The 13,769-nt window shown below is 43.0% G+C and overlaps 1 protein-coding gene across 6 annotated transcripts in view; it reads left to right on the top strand.

Annotated features, from left to right (window-relative positions):
- Positions 1 to 8,811: 8,811 nt before the first annotated feature.
- The window catches only part of LOC120955858 (probable nuclear hormone receptor HR38), a 54,826-nt gene continuing 49,868 nt past the window's right edge, over positions 8,812 to 13,769 (top strand). The window contains exons 1-2 of one of the 6 annotated variants that reach the window (XM_049608222.1): positions 8,812 to 9,168; positions 10,747 to 12,038. In XM_049608222.1, coding sequence (XP_049464179.1) covers positions 11,335 to 12,038 — 704 coding nt within the window. In that variant the 5' untranslated portion in view covers positions 8,812 to 9,168; positions 10,747 to 11,334. Of the gene's footprint in view, positions 9,169 to 9,408; positions 12,039 to 13,769 lie in introns of those variants that run through there. The other 5 variants (XM_040377050.2, XM_040377052.2, XM_049608223.1 and 2 more) reach the window with 5 other exon arrangements.

Raw genomic sequence — 13,769 nt, forward strand, 5'->3', positions numbered from 1 at the left:
GGAGTGCGTGTGTGTGTCATTCATCAAACAATGAAACGCGTTGCGATGAGTCAGCCTGGACACGGACACGGTCAGAACGCATTGTAAAACGGGAAATTGGAGCAAAAACGGAAGCTATTTATAACGATCAATTTTCCGATGATCGCACGATCGAACCCTTTCTTGGGAGCTCCCCAAAACGGACCTAAACAAAACCGCCCGCTACTAATGGGTCGAGATCATAATTTCCACCACCAATCACCCACCCCGAAATCAAAATTGTGAGTGATTTGGTAGGAATAGAACTTCGCCCGCTTAAAGAGAGGCGCGTTGTTTTATTTATCTTTCCGCATCTTTCCACCAGATTCGATGCACATGATGATGATGCTGCAGCGATGAGTTGGGCTGCAATTAAAAGGCCGTAAAGCGCGGACGGTTTGCTCCGTTCGCCGAAATTCGTTTGGGAGATGCAGAACAGTTCAACTCACTGCTCAATGCCTTCAAAAAGTATCCGCTTTCCGACTGTGCGCCCTCCTTGTTTGGAGTGTAACGATCTTCGATTCGGTACATATGCAAACAGTTAGCGAAGCATGCTCAAAAACGGCAGATTCGTCACGGACTTAACCGAACGACCCACGAACCCTAGCATGTTCATCATGCTCCAGCGCAAGAATTACGAGCATAGAACGAGGCAGAAGGTTTATGCGCGCTGTTTTATTGCTGTTGCTGCTCGTTGATTACTGCCGAAAGAACTGACCAACCGGAGGCGGAAGTGGAGGCAAAAAGGAAGCAGGGCCTGTCATAAAAAACAGCCCAATCGTTTAAGGAAGAAGTCGATGCTGCTGCGCATAACTGCATCACGTGCAGGTAGCACGCAGACACACATACGTTTCGTTGCTATGGCGATACGGATTAACCGGTCAACAAGCGAGGTCATAAACTTGCTCCTTTTTTCAATTTTAACATGCCTCCTTTTGCGCGTTGCTATGGTTTTGCTCTTCCGAGAGAGTTCCCCGAGACACCACCCAAAAAGCGACTTGGGAGTTTTACTATCGGGCGTGTGTTTTTTTATTATTCCAACTTCCAGGACTAAACAGGATCTCCATAAACTTCACAGGAACCGGAGGACAACGAGCTGGGCTCGAAGGGACGAGCTCAAAAGTTCATGAATGGCCAAATACATGTCCAAAACCCATTTTTTTGCACCACACACAAGCAAAAGCCTTTTTTTCTGTTGGTTACTTTTCCCACCCGGTTCGTTATACCGATGCACTGCAAAACTGCACTGCAATAGTGCAAAATGCAACGAGAAGTCTGCAAACTGCTTTTTTTGTGTGTTATCTGTCGCCGGATTTTCGCACCAAACCCCCTCTCCACCACCCGGTACGGCACACTGCTACGGTTGTTGTCATTGGAGAATTTATTCTCGTCACGAAGTTGCCTCCTCTTCTGGGCTCCTTTGCCTGTTCCACCCCCCACAGGAGGTCACTCCCGCTTGTTATGCTGATGATGCGCATAGTCATATAGCCAGGCAGCAGCCCAAACCCAAACCCACGTTGGATGCGACGACACGATGGCAACTTTATGACATCCGCGCGCGCTTGGGTCGTTTTTCGGTATTAGACTTTTCACAGAACGCTGCACACATAGAACACAACAGGAAGAGAAAAAAAGCGCATACTGGACATTAAAAAAGGGCACGTAGAACAGGGCAAGCTGACAGTGAGGTGTGTGTGTGTGTGTGTGTGCATTGGCGTGTTCTCCCTGTGAGGGGTTGAAAAGTGCATCCGGGTCGCCCGCAATCGTTGATGGTACAAACTGTTATCACAAGGCAATGGAGAGCGGGAGGAAACATTCAGATTTTACGATGAACAGCTGATCGGACTCTGACTGACTGTCCAATGCAGGAGTGTGTTGGGGAGACTTAAACCGAAGGCTCCGTGGAAGGTACTCTTGACAAGTTTTAATATGTTACTGGCATCCGCTTCAAGTACTAAGAACAGAATTATAGCAATCGTGAGGACTTTCGAGTTTCTGTGAAGTAATTCCTAGCACTTGCTTTTGTTAGAGCTGAAAAGGAGAGCTCCCAGTGTACGGTAGAATGCAACCCCATTTCGAATTTGCCCACAAGAGTCACATTCAGCGCCCCCTCAAACGCCCCAAACGGACATCCAAAGCTCCAATTTTCTTTCAGTGTTATTTGTTTGCCTTTTTGTCGTTTTTTTTTTTCGTTGCTATTCTCGTAAATAATTCTGACCCATCGGTTTATAACACACACTGGGTGTGGGTGGTTTTGGAATTTTTTCCCTCGTACTCATCGTAAAGAAATGGGAATCACAACACGCGACCGCGTTCGGCTGCACCAGCCCAGGTCGATTCCAGTCGGACCGGCCAGCTACAGATGCTGGAGTAGCTCGTGTAGACCGTGTGGATGGGACCCGTGGGCCACTTGAATCAAGGTGTTTCGGTGTATGCATCCAGCGGGACATACTCTGTACTGTGAGCACAGGGTCGTGAAATTTTACGACCCCTTACGGTTGATCTGCTCTCGCGTCGCCTAGTGCTGCTCGCTCGCGCTTTTGCATTTATGGTTTTGTAAAGCTTTTTTTTGCTTTGCTTTTCGTTTTGGAAGAATTGGCTGGAGAAGCATAACGAATTTTGCTCGTCAAACACGGGCGAATGGGTGAGTCAAATTGTAATGGCACATGGGATCTGTGCAATGTGCAAAATACAGAGCAAAAATGCATTGCACGTGGAAGGGTCGGTTTTGCTCTCCAAATTATTATTTGCGAGATGAAACGATAAAAAGAGGACCTAATTTCTTTTGCCCTATTTCAAATTATTAATGAATTATAAACATATTCAGGGGGTTTTGCAGCATTCGAGTTAACACTATGGTAGCTTTCCCGTAAAATGCTTTTGGCTAACATGGTATGTTGCTTAATTGCGTGTGCAATTTTAACGAATAACTAAGTGATTTTAGTTTATTGCTCTTATTTTATATTCCCCAGTTTGGTTACTTCTTGTATGTGTTGGATTTAATTTTCTAGTTTAACTATTGCTTAAGAAAATTATCGAATCCTTAAAGCTTATACATTGTCTACTACTGTTGGGGCCCTTTCCGTTTTAAGTTGGTAGGCTGAAATTTCAGCCTGTCAGCTGTTTGCATTGTATAGCAGTTTTCGAGCAGCTATCTAAGTCGGTATAATATACAGGTGGACTTATCCCAAGGTGTATGAATTTAGAAGCCTGATTTTTATCGCTTCTGCTTCTGAATGAAGATTTTAATAGTGTTTTGTGTATTCGTCAAGCCTCCAGAAGCTTGTTTGAGCAAAAGATTTCACCAGTTCAGTCAAAAAGTTATGTTTAAATTTGGTTATAAAAACATGCAATAAGACCACCTGGACTACATACACTTTGATTCTAAATTCCATCACCTGAGCTCTTTAATGTACCTTGGGATAAATGTAAACATCACCTTGTTTTGCCATTTTTTAGACCAGGTATTCGAATCTAATTCTAGCTTTGAGGTTAGAATAATCTAGACTGAAAATTGCAAGTTAGTTTTGTGTATGGTTTTGTATGGAGTGTTTACATAATTTCAGCCTCCAACTGTCAAACTCCATACAAAAAACTAACTAGAATCGTGAAGGGCCCCATTATTAGTTTCTATCATCTTTTTATCTTTTTATGCTAGTTTTAAATTTAATTATTTACCATTATTCGTTTCACTGCGCGTTGCTGTTATCATCCATCCATCCATGCATTTTCGTTTTTTGTTTTTTTTTTCTTTTTTAATGTCTATCCTTTTTCGATTCATTGGTTGAATTTATTTGTTTCTGTTCATCCTTTCGCATTTTTTTCAACTCTTTTACTAATCTTGTACTTTTATCTCTTCAATTTTGTTTACCTTTTGTTGTGTGTTTTGTTAGATATGTTTGTGTTTCTATGTATTGCATTGCCATTATATCCTTTTCTGTTTCTTTATCTTTTCTTACATTTGTTTAGAAATTTCCAACGGTCAGGAGTCGATAAAAACGTTAAAATTACGCGTTGCGCGTGTAAGCATGAAGCATTAATGATTTATCTAAGTAAAACAGAACGGATTCAAAGACTCATATTTGGCAATTAAAAATGAAATATATTCAACCAACAGCTACTTACAGTATTTGTCTGTTAGATCACCCAAATAGACACCTATTGTAGCTGAAGGCTTCAATACTACGCTCAAATAAAAAATCTTCTAAAAAGAAGTCTGAAGTTGTCTTCCAACTTCTAAGTAAAAAAAACAACTCAGTTAGATTATGCGAGGCATCGTTTACCGAACATTGGAATATCCCAACTGATAATACCAACCAAACCCAACAGGGAAATCCCAGAACACAATACTGCTACTTGTTCGGTGCGTTCGTAAAGCATTGTTTGGAAGCTTCTGTTTTGCATTCAAACACGAAACCATGTAGTACTTACTGTTCAATCGGAGAGTTCAAAACGACTTCCAATGAAATGCCATTTACATTACGTGCATAGTTTTACAACATGCAGCGGAAAAAAGAAGAGGAATAAAAAAAAACACACACACAAGTTCATTCGTTCGTTACTCATCGCAGCCACCAGAGCTGCATTTGCTCAAGTTTAAGGCCACTCGGGGAGGAAAGACGGCACCACAGAATCTAGTAGCGTAAAGGTCGTTACCATAATCATCACCAGGATCTATGGCCGGGATAGACTCATAGCAACAGCAGAGCAGGCCTGTTGCGTATCGCGTAAACATGCGAATTGATCATTAATCATCACAGACCCGTGTCTCCCGCTGGAGTGGGATGCATCTAAATGGAACGATTAGACGACCAGAATGTAAGACGGACGCTTACACACCATAGTCGTCCATTCAGGTGTTCTGAGTGAGCGATAGTAAGCAAAAACAAACCAATAAATGAAAATAAATACGAAAGTACTTTTGCGAAGTCTTCTCCCCCCGATCAGAAGTCTCTTACCTTCGACGATGATGATGATGATGATGAAGAAGGTTGGGTCGTATTTTTCCCTGGATGGCCTGGGCTTTCCACTTACTCGTCGGGGGTCTACGCGCGTGCCAGATGCAATGGGGGGAGGTTTTATGCTCGAGGATAAACGCAAAATTTCCTACGTGTCTGGTCGGGTCGGACGGCCGAGAAACGAATCCTCAAATGGAGGCGCGCACTTGCTCTGAATCCGCCATTCCAATGCGCTTTCGGCTGTTCCAAGGAACATTCGTGCGTGCGTGCGCGCTGGGAACATCCGACCGAGCACGTTGTTATGGGTCATGAAGGGGCAAAACGCACGCCCGCACGCGAACGGCGAGCAGCCAAGATGCCTCAGGCAGCACAACCAAGAACGCGTAACATGATGCCACACGTTTTACGAGGTTTTCTGTTTTCTGCCTTTGGTTTTTGGCCACAGCCGGAGAGTGCTAGGTCCCCTCGGGGCGCCTCTCCACTTTGCCGTGTGGCTTACGCGCTAATGAAGCATCTCAGCAAGGCCTGGGCGATGATGATGATGGGACACGTTCCTGGGTGGCCATGGGTGGCGTGTTTTGGGGCGTTTTTCGGTCCCGCCTTCGGTAGGCGGTGGCGTGTGCGCTTTCAAATCCGCACCACCCATCTGGGTTCCATCTTCCACCGAATGTCAACGCGGTGCGTGTACGCGTCAGAATCTTGTCGTCGTGAAACGGGAGACAAGATTGTTGCCGTATTTTCGCTTTGGAGCTGGTTTTGGGGTGTCGATTTTACCAGAGGAAAGGATATGGAACACGGCGAAAAGGTCGTTTAACGACAAGCCGCCGCCGCACGGTGGGGGGATCGATTCATCGGTTTGATTCGAAGATGGATTTAAGATTAAAATCGGGGTAAATGGGAGGCTTACTTTTTTGGGGTTTATTGGAGGGGTTGTCTTTCGATACGGATGATGTTCTCGTAACGATGGAACGTGTGTGCGTGTGTGCTACTTCTTGCCTTTGGGATGGGACGCCCGGAAGCTGGTGGGAGCGGGAGGGGAATGGAAGATCTCAATTACAGTTTGTAGAGGGTGAAGTGTAGTATGGTGGAGCAGGAACTGGTGGCTGCAATGGAAAACTTGTGCGAGAGATAACGTTTAACGTTTGCTTTTGTGCTACTTTGGATTGGGGTTTGTTCGCTTCTTCTTGTTTTGAAATGGGACTCATTTGACCGTTTTGCTTGGTTATCTTGTAACTGTTGGGATATTTATGTCTTACTTAGTTCAATTTACTTGTTTTAGAGGAACAACTGCCGAAATATCTTCAAATAAACGTACCAAACTAATACTAAATACACAATGATTGCAACTATTCCCTAGTGTTATCGAAATGGCCGAGAGATACTTTAAAATTAATTCTAATTTGCATTCCTCGCCGACAGATGAACGCCACAGTGAATTCCACACAACTTCCCCTTTCAAAAATTCATTCAAAACATATGGTCATGTTCATGCGGCTCCGCAGCATCTTCATCCCTACCGCGGACGGGATGCTGGCACGGATCTTCGGGTCCGGCGAGCGAGAGAGCAGCTACAGAAGGGGCTCTCTTTCTCACAGTGAACATCTCTCTCACGATTTTTGAATGATAGCCTACTTCGCCAACTGCTTATCATGCGGAATGAAAAGCATATTGAATAAAAAAGTTAACAGACAGCAGGGGAAAAGGAAATTTGCTTGTACTAACGATAAAAACTTATAAATATGAAGACGTTACTAAATAGACGTTAGTTTCATTGAATCATTCACTACCAAAAAATGAACATTGAACGCACCAAAAACGCTTTACAATGCTGCTCTCTTTTCTCAGCATTCTCATGAGATTTTCAGTAACGGGAGACTTTTGCTGTATCTCCTGTCTTCTCGTTCATCCCGAACGAGGGAGGAATGAAAAGATACTTGGCGTTTTATTTTAATCGTTTACAATTTTAGAGAAAAAAAGGCATGTATTTACATAACTGAATGCAAACAATTGTCGATCGTCTTCAACCCGCACAACTTAAACACATTAACGTTACTGGTTCTAGACCCGTATGGATACCAACAAATCACAGAGTTGTTGTTTAGAATTAATACAATCAAACAATTGGTGGCATTTTGAAATATTTATCTATTCTACAGAACAATACTAGAGGGCCAATGTCGAGAGACTGTCGTAAATTAGTACGATCTAATAACATACCAAACATACGTTCAAACCCCGAATAGTCAAATTTAACCCACTAGAGGCCTACGGAACACCTAAACCGACCAAATAAAAAGAGGAAAAACAATACTTTGAATGATAAATGAACAAAAAAGTTTCATGTTTTTTTTTATAATCCATTATTACTATTTCGTAACAATTACACATAGACGATTACATAAAAAGTACACAAACAGAGCTTATTTCTACTAAAAACTTATGATTTTCCATTCATTATCATGAGTTATCTATCGCTACGTATCGTTACGAACACAACTTAATATTAATTAATGATCGAAAAAAACCTAAAGTTTTAACCCAATTGACATTTTCGAGCACAAATAATCGGGAATTCGAGCAAATTCCCTTAAACTGGCGCCTTAAACTGCACCAGTTTAAGGGAATACAGAAAAAAGTCCTTTAAAATCAACTGTGATGCGGCTTTTTCGTTACTTTCTACTTGATTCGCTCGGAATTGATATTTGCTATCATTACCGTCGTTGCCGCTAAATTTTTACTATAACTCACTTATTTTTGTCTCGAAGGCACCAAATTTTGACAGCGTTTCACGATTTTTGTCTCGAAGGCATCAATTTTTGACAGTGCGCATCAATTTTTGCCTCGAAGGCATCAATTTTTGACTGTGAGGCAATCGCTTTATTTACAAAATTTTATGTAATTTCTGAAACTATGTGTTCTGAAATGATTGAAATTAAGTTAAATAGTGAATAATTTTATTGATAGAATTTAAAATAAAACAATTGTTTTGCCAATTTTGGCAGTTTTAATGGAGTGAAAAAAATTAGCACATATTTTTAGCTGTAAACAAAAGCTTTAGAAATTCTAAAATTTCATCTTTTTTTCTCAAGAAACAATCAATTTACACATTTTTTGTATTTTTTATGAGTTGTGGAATAACAATTGTTAAAAATCTGCTTAAATACCTTGTAAAATTGTCAAAATTTCTTCAAGAGTCAAAAATTGATGACTTACAGACAAAAATAGGTGCGTTAGAGTCAAAAATTGATGCGCACTGTCAAAAATTGATGCCTTAGAGGCAAAAATTCATGCGCACTGTCAAAAATTGATGCCTTAGAGCCAAAATTTGGTGGCAACGACTGTATAGTTGGCCATGTTTCCATTTTATACTTAAATAATATCCATTTTTTATAAAATAACGTAACACAACATTAGATTTTGTTTTTCATCAACAAACCATAACTATGAATGAAAAATGAGCTCGACGGCATCGTCTATCGATAGAGGAACTTCTAATTTACGAACACTCCAAATCTTGGCACTTTCAACACACTTGATCACACACAAATTCACAATTTCAAGCGTATCTAGTACTAATCGAGCAGATATGGGAAAACAATTTCGATCAAATGTCACTTGGGATATCACAAAACCAACACAGGTTGACTTATACGAACTGAAGACAAAAACCCAAAACAAAAGTCAAGAACGAAACGATTAGAATAAGCATTTATATTACAATCGATTTTGAATACTTATTCTGTAAATGTATTAAAATTTTAATTAAACTCCTCGTAACAACTCGCAAATAACTCCCACACAATACTGGCTTGAAATGAACCGCAGCCACAACCGAACGATCCACCACCAACGGGGTCACTTTTCATCCAACCCGCACCCGTTCGGCCCGTCACACGGCAAACGAGAGCAGCGCGGTCGCTCTCTTCAGCTATTACTACTGACTTCCTCGACCAGATACGTCGGGTTTTCGCGCGCGTACAGACCGTCCTCGAGAGCTCGAGGCAGGCTCGATTTTCTTCATCACACATCACCATCACATCCCGGGGTACGTAAAGAATCGCGTACGGCTAACATCACCCGCTACAAAGGAGCACGCTCCTCGTACACAAAAATGTAGCAACAGCAACAGCAAAAAAAAAAACACATCAAAAGGATATCGAATGTGTGTGAAGTTCAAGAATTCAAGTATTGTGTGAGTTGAGAAAAAAAGAAGGAAAACGTTAAAAAAAATACGTTAACAAAGTGTAAACGGAGTGGAATTAGCGGATGGAAAAGAAAGCGATTGTGAAGATTGCGCGAGAACATAAAGAACGCAAGAGGGAAGAAAGGTCAGCGTGAGTGGAAATGTGATTCAAATCAAATCATACGCTTGAATGAATTTATTGTGCTGTCTGTGGTCGCGTGCAATCCACCTCCCCCCCCCCCCCCCCTGGGTTTGCGTTGAAGCATGAGCATATTATCTCACCACCTTTCCAGATTTTCAGGTGGCAGGAGGTAGTGGTAGCGGAGCTAAAACGGTGACGTATGAAGTGTAGAAGTGTCCTTCTGGTCGGGTGCAGTACCATTTTTTTTCTTCTTTTTCTCAGTCCACCACGAATTGGTTTCGATCGAGAGTAAGTGATTATGTGTGTACTTTAGTAAAAACCCCCCGTAAATGTGATCGTGTTTTTTCGGCCCTCCGTTTTCATCACATTACCGTTCGTTTACTTATCCACTGCTGTTCGACCAGCTTAAAGTGAATTTTCTGCTCAATCCGTGCTTAAGACTGCGACGGAAGCAACAACAAAAAAAAAGATTAAATCTTGTCAGTGATACGCGGTGTGTTGTTAATTTTTTGTATGATTAAAACGTGGTCTGCCCCTGTGTGTGTTTGTGGCTGGGGCTTGCTTCAAGAGACAGTGTTCCCTCCTGTCCTCCCAGGCCGTCCTGAACCGCTCAAGGATCCCAATATTTTATTTCGATCCTTATGCGCCCTGCTTCTTGTGTTGCTTGTTCTTTTCGCCCAATTCGCCCAGCCACAGTGGGGAACGGATGAGGTAGATGATTTTATAAATAATCACGATCGTTAACGGGGATTGCGTTCCGTTGTGCTGTGTGTGTGCGTGCGCGCGTTGTTGCATTATTCATTGATTGTTTGTTGTTTTTATTTTATTTTAAATACATCACTGTTTTGGCCTGTTCTTTTCATAATTTTCACATCAGATAATGTTTCTTTTTGTTTTCGCCTGAATAAAGCGCAGCTGTATTAATGCTTGCGGGCAAAAACCAAAAACCATTGTAAAGTTTGTGGCTCAACCAAAAGAAAGGCAATACAATCGTGTATTGAAGGATGAAGGCTTTCGAACTTAGCTCATAATGCACTTTTACTTTTTTTTGGGGGAAAGAGGTAATGTGCAATGGAAAATGGACACACGTTAAAGATCGCGCTCACAATTTGCTACAATTTGTGAAAGTGAATCATTAATAAATACTGCTTATTTATACCCTTATTTAAATGTAGCTTCTCGCTTTTTAAAATAAATCATTCTCCCTTAAAAAGTGAGTGTAATTAAACAAAAAATAGTTATAATACCATCCTAAACCTACAAACCCACGCAGTGCTTAATGTCAATTCGCACCCGCGCGAGCAGAGTGAGCGCATACAGAGGAGGAGGATCGTTATCATTGAGGTGAAGCGGAATTCGGAGCAATGGAAACTGGGTCCGCTCGGTGGTGCTGCTGAAGGTAAATTCTCGTTCCACCTCCAATGCGTTCCGATCGATCTTTGCAGGAGAAATGCTGTGTGCAGTACGAGTATGAGGCGAGTGCAATTAAAGAATCTTGGGCTGAAACTTGGTCAGGAATAAACCAAACGGAGTGCAAAGAAAGGAGAAAGAGTGAGTCAGTGAGGAGAGAAGTACACATTTCCCTCATTTTCCTTTTTTTTTTGAGCACACACATGTGTGCCTGATGTGTTTATACTGTAAAAGAAGAAGAGCGTGATCTCGTTTCCCCCTCCCCCCACCCATTTGCCTCGCTTTCGATCTGATTGATCGATGATTGACAGAGCCGCAGACAAGGTGGGCTCCACGTGCCGAGTGACAAGTGTTTGCGTGTGTAGAACACGTGTGCGTTCTAAAGTGCCGATCTCGTATTTATTTCAAAATTTCTTTCGCTTTGGCTTTGACGAAAGGAGCGTAAAGCAGAGTGAAACATAATCATTCGGAATAGAAATCTATACAGTGAATTTAAATAAAAACACGCGCAAGGCTACACGCGAGCGTTGTCCCGAAGTGCTCGTGCAAGTGTGCTAATCAGTGTGTCTAAGTGTCGTGTGTGTGTGTTCGTCGTTCTGTGTTTGTCTGTGCCGGGGTTAATCATGAAATCATCCATGGCGATTACGAAAAGTGCGGCCTTTCGGTTTCTGCTGCTTCTGCATTTATTTTTGAAAGTGAAAATGTGTGTCGGCTTCGTCGATGCGGCGTCGGCGGTCGGGGCCGCCAGTGACAGTGACATTAATTATGACGACGACAGTGACGAGTGGCTGGGTGTGGCGGGCGGTGGAGAGGGGACGGCAAATCGGGTCGCCTGGTCCGTACCGTCCTCCTCCTCCTCGTCCTCCTCCTCTGCCAGCAACATTCCGCCGGCGCCGGCCAATTTAATGCGCTGGGAGCCTGGCCGCGACCCCCCGGCAGCGGGCCGGTACCGCATGCATCACGTTCGGCATGAGCAGCACTACTTGAAACAGCGGCCAGCAAAGGTGCCAAATCCTTCGACGGAATCGACGCTGGTGGCCGCCGCCGAACGGGACCCGTACCGGGCGCACACCGTGACCGGGGCAGATCAGCAGCAGCAGCAACAAAAAGCGCACCATCACAGTCATCATCATCATCATCACCAGCAGCAGCAGCAGCATCATCCTCGCTCGCATCATGCGCATCATTACAAGCACCATCGGAATACGGATGCCGATGGTTCGGAGGAGGAAGTGCGTCCGACCATCGGTTCGTCACGCTCCTTCTCGAACGAACGGAGGCATTGGTTCGAGCAGGGAAGCTTCAAGGATGCGTGGAACAGTATGAGGTAGGTAGCGGAAAGAGGGGCAAATTGGGAAACAGGTACATCACACCCAACATTGCTACATTGTAGCGTTTTGAAACAGGCATTTTTAATCATCGTAGCAAGGGCAGCTCTTATGCAGCTTTTAAGCAGCGTAGAAGTTTCACATCATATAAGCAAGATTTTCACCGCAAAAAAAAAGAAGTTTGTATTGCTTTTTGTGGCAAACTTGTTTGATTTGCAATATCTTTAAAATCTTATATCTCCTAAGGGCATGTAACTACTTCCCAAAGCATCTAAATCCACATCAGTATCTTGGATTAGAACATGGATTGAAGGACATTCTAGGTCTTGGATTAGAACATGGATTGAAGGACATCAAAGTATTTTTTGAATTCAGATGTTAAGATCTTTGCGGTCAAGAATGCTCAATATCTAGTTAGCGACGTAACTTTATGAATATCATGGACGTGAAGTCCTCAGAAAAGCTCCAGTTGAAGATCACGATCACTCCTTATCAATTGGATCATCAGAACCAGGACTTGGACTGTTTGCTCCGAGTACTAATTGTAGAATAGATTGAAGGCTTAAATAAGATTCATGCTGGATATCAACACGGGTAATATAAATGATCATTTCAGAAGATCTCCTGATAATCATGTTTTTACCTCAAGAAACCTGAAGATCAAGCCTTATAACCTTACAATATGCCTTACAAGATCGATTAGCTGATGATGGTGATGATGCTTCACCGAGAGCCTTGATATGATTACCTCTGAAATTAGATCCTCATGACTCAATCGGTTTGCATCGTAAAATTCTGATTACTACGGGGGCAGCTATAATGACGTGCTTGTTAAACTCTGATCGATCGAGCTTTGCTAGTTTGTAGTACAAGATCATCGTTCAATCAGTGCCGTACAATCTGCAACAAAACCCTATCAGTCGATAATTATAGTGATCGAGAGGTTGATTCAATGCCGGCTACTTGGTAAAGCGGCTAGAGTAAACAAATATAGAGTATAATATGTGGAGGAGCAGATCTAGGACGGCATTCCTTTTCATTATATTTAATAATGACTCAAGCGGGAATTTCCCAGATGTGTTTTTGAACACGCAAAATAACAATTGTGCAATAATCGCGTTCTGGGGAAATTATTCACCTACTTGAAGTTGAAGCGATCTGCCGCACTAGAAACGATCACCGCGCCGCGGGGGCAGATCAGATGACCTGCCTGCCACTTGCAACTGACCCGGCCTGATAAGCACCGACCATTGAAAGGCGCGAAATATGAAACACCGTCGTGTGGTGCGCAGCCGATCGCAAGAAGATTTTTACAAAGTGGAACCATGACTCACTTTCCATTCCGTGTGCGTGTTTCATTGGGTGCGAAAATGTGTGTTGTTTCCTCCCCCCCCCCCCCTTCCACCTCTCCACAGCGCGATAACTCATCCGGACGCGCACTCGCCCAATGGGCACCACACCACACCAAAGGGAGATAAGACGCGAAGGTAAATTGAGTCATCTTGAGAGGCGTTGCGTACGTACGCAAGGGACACACACACTTTCGCCCGTCGGTTGACAGTTGAATGGGGAATTGTTTTTGGGGTGCACGATCATCCACCACCCTCAACACCAATGGGAGAAGGGGAAGGCGCATAAAGCATCTTAATGGAGCGATCGAGCGAGCCACATAAGTCACCTTCACGCGTGAACGTCCAATGTCCAAAGGGATTTGCACACCTCTTGCTTGC

This window comes from Anopheles coluzzii, chromosome 3 (genome assembly GCF_943734685.1).
Source record: "Anopheles coluzzii chromosome 3, AcolN3, whole genome shotgun sequence".
In the NCBI taxonomy this organism is placed as follows: Eukaryota; Metazoa; Arthropoda; class Insecta; order Diptera; family Culicidae; genus Anopheles; species Anopheles coluzzii.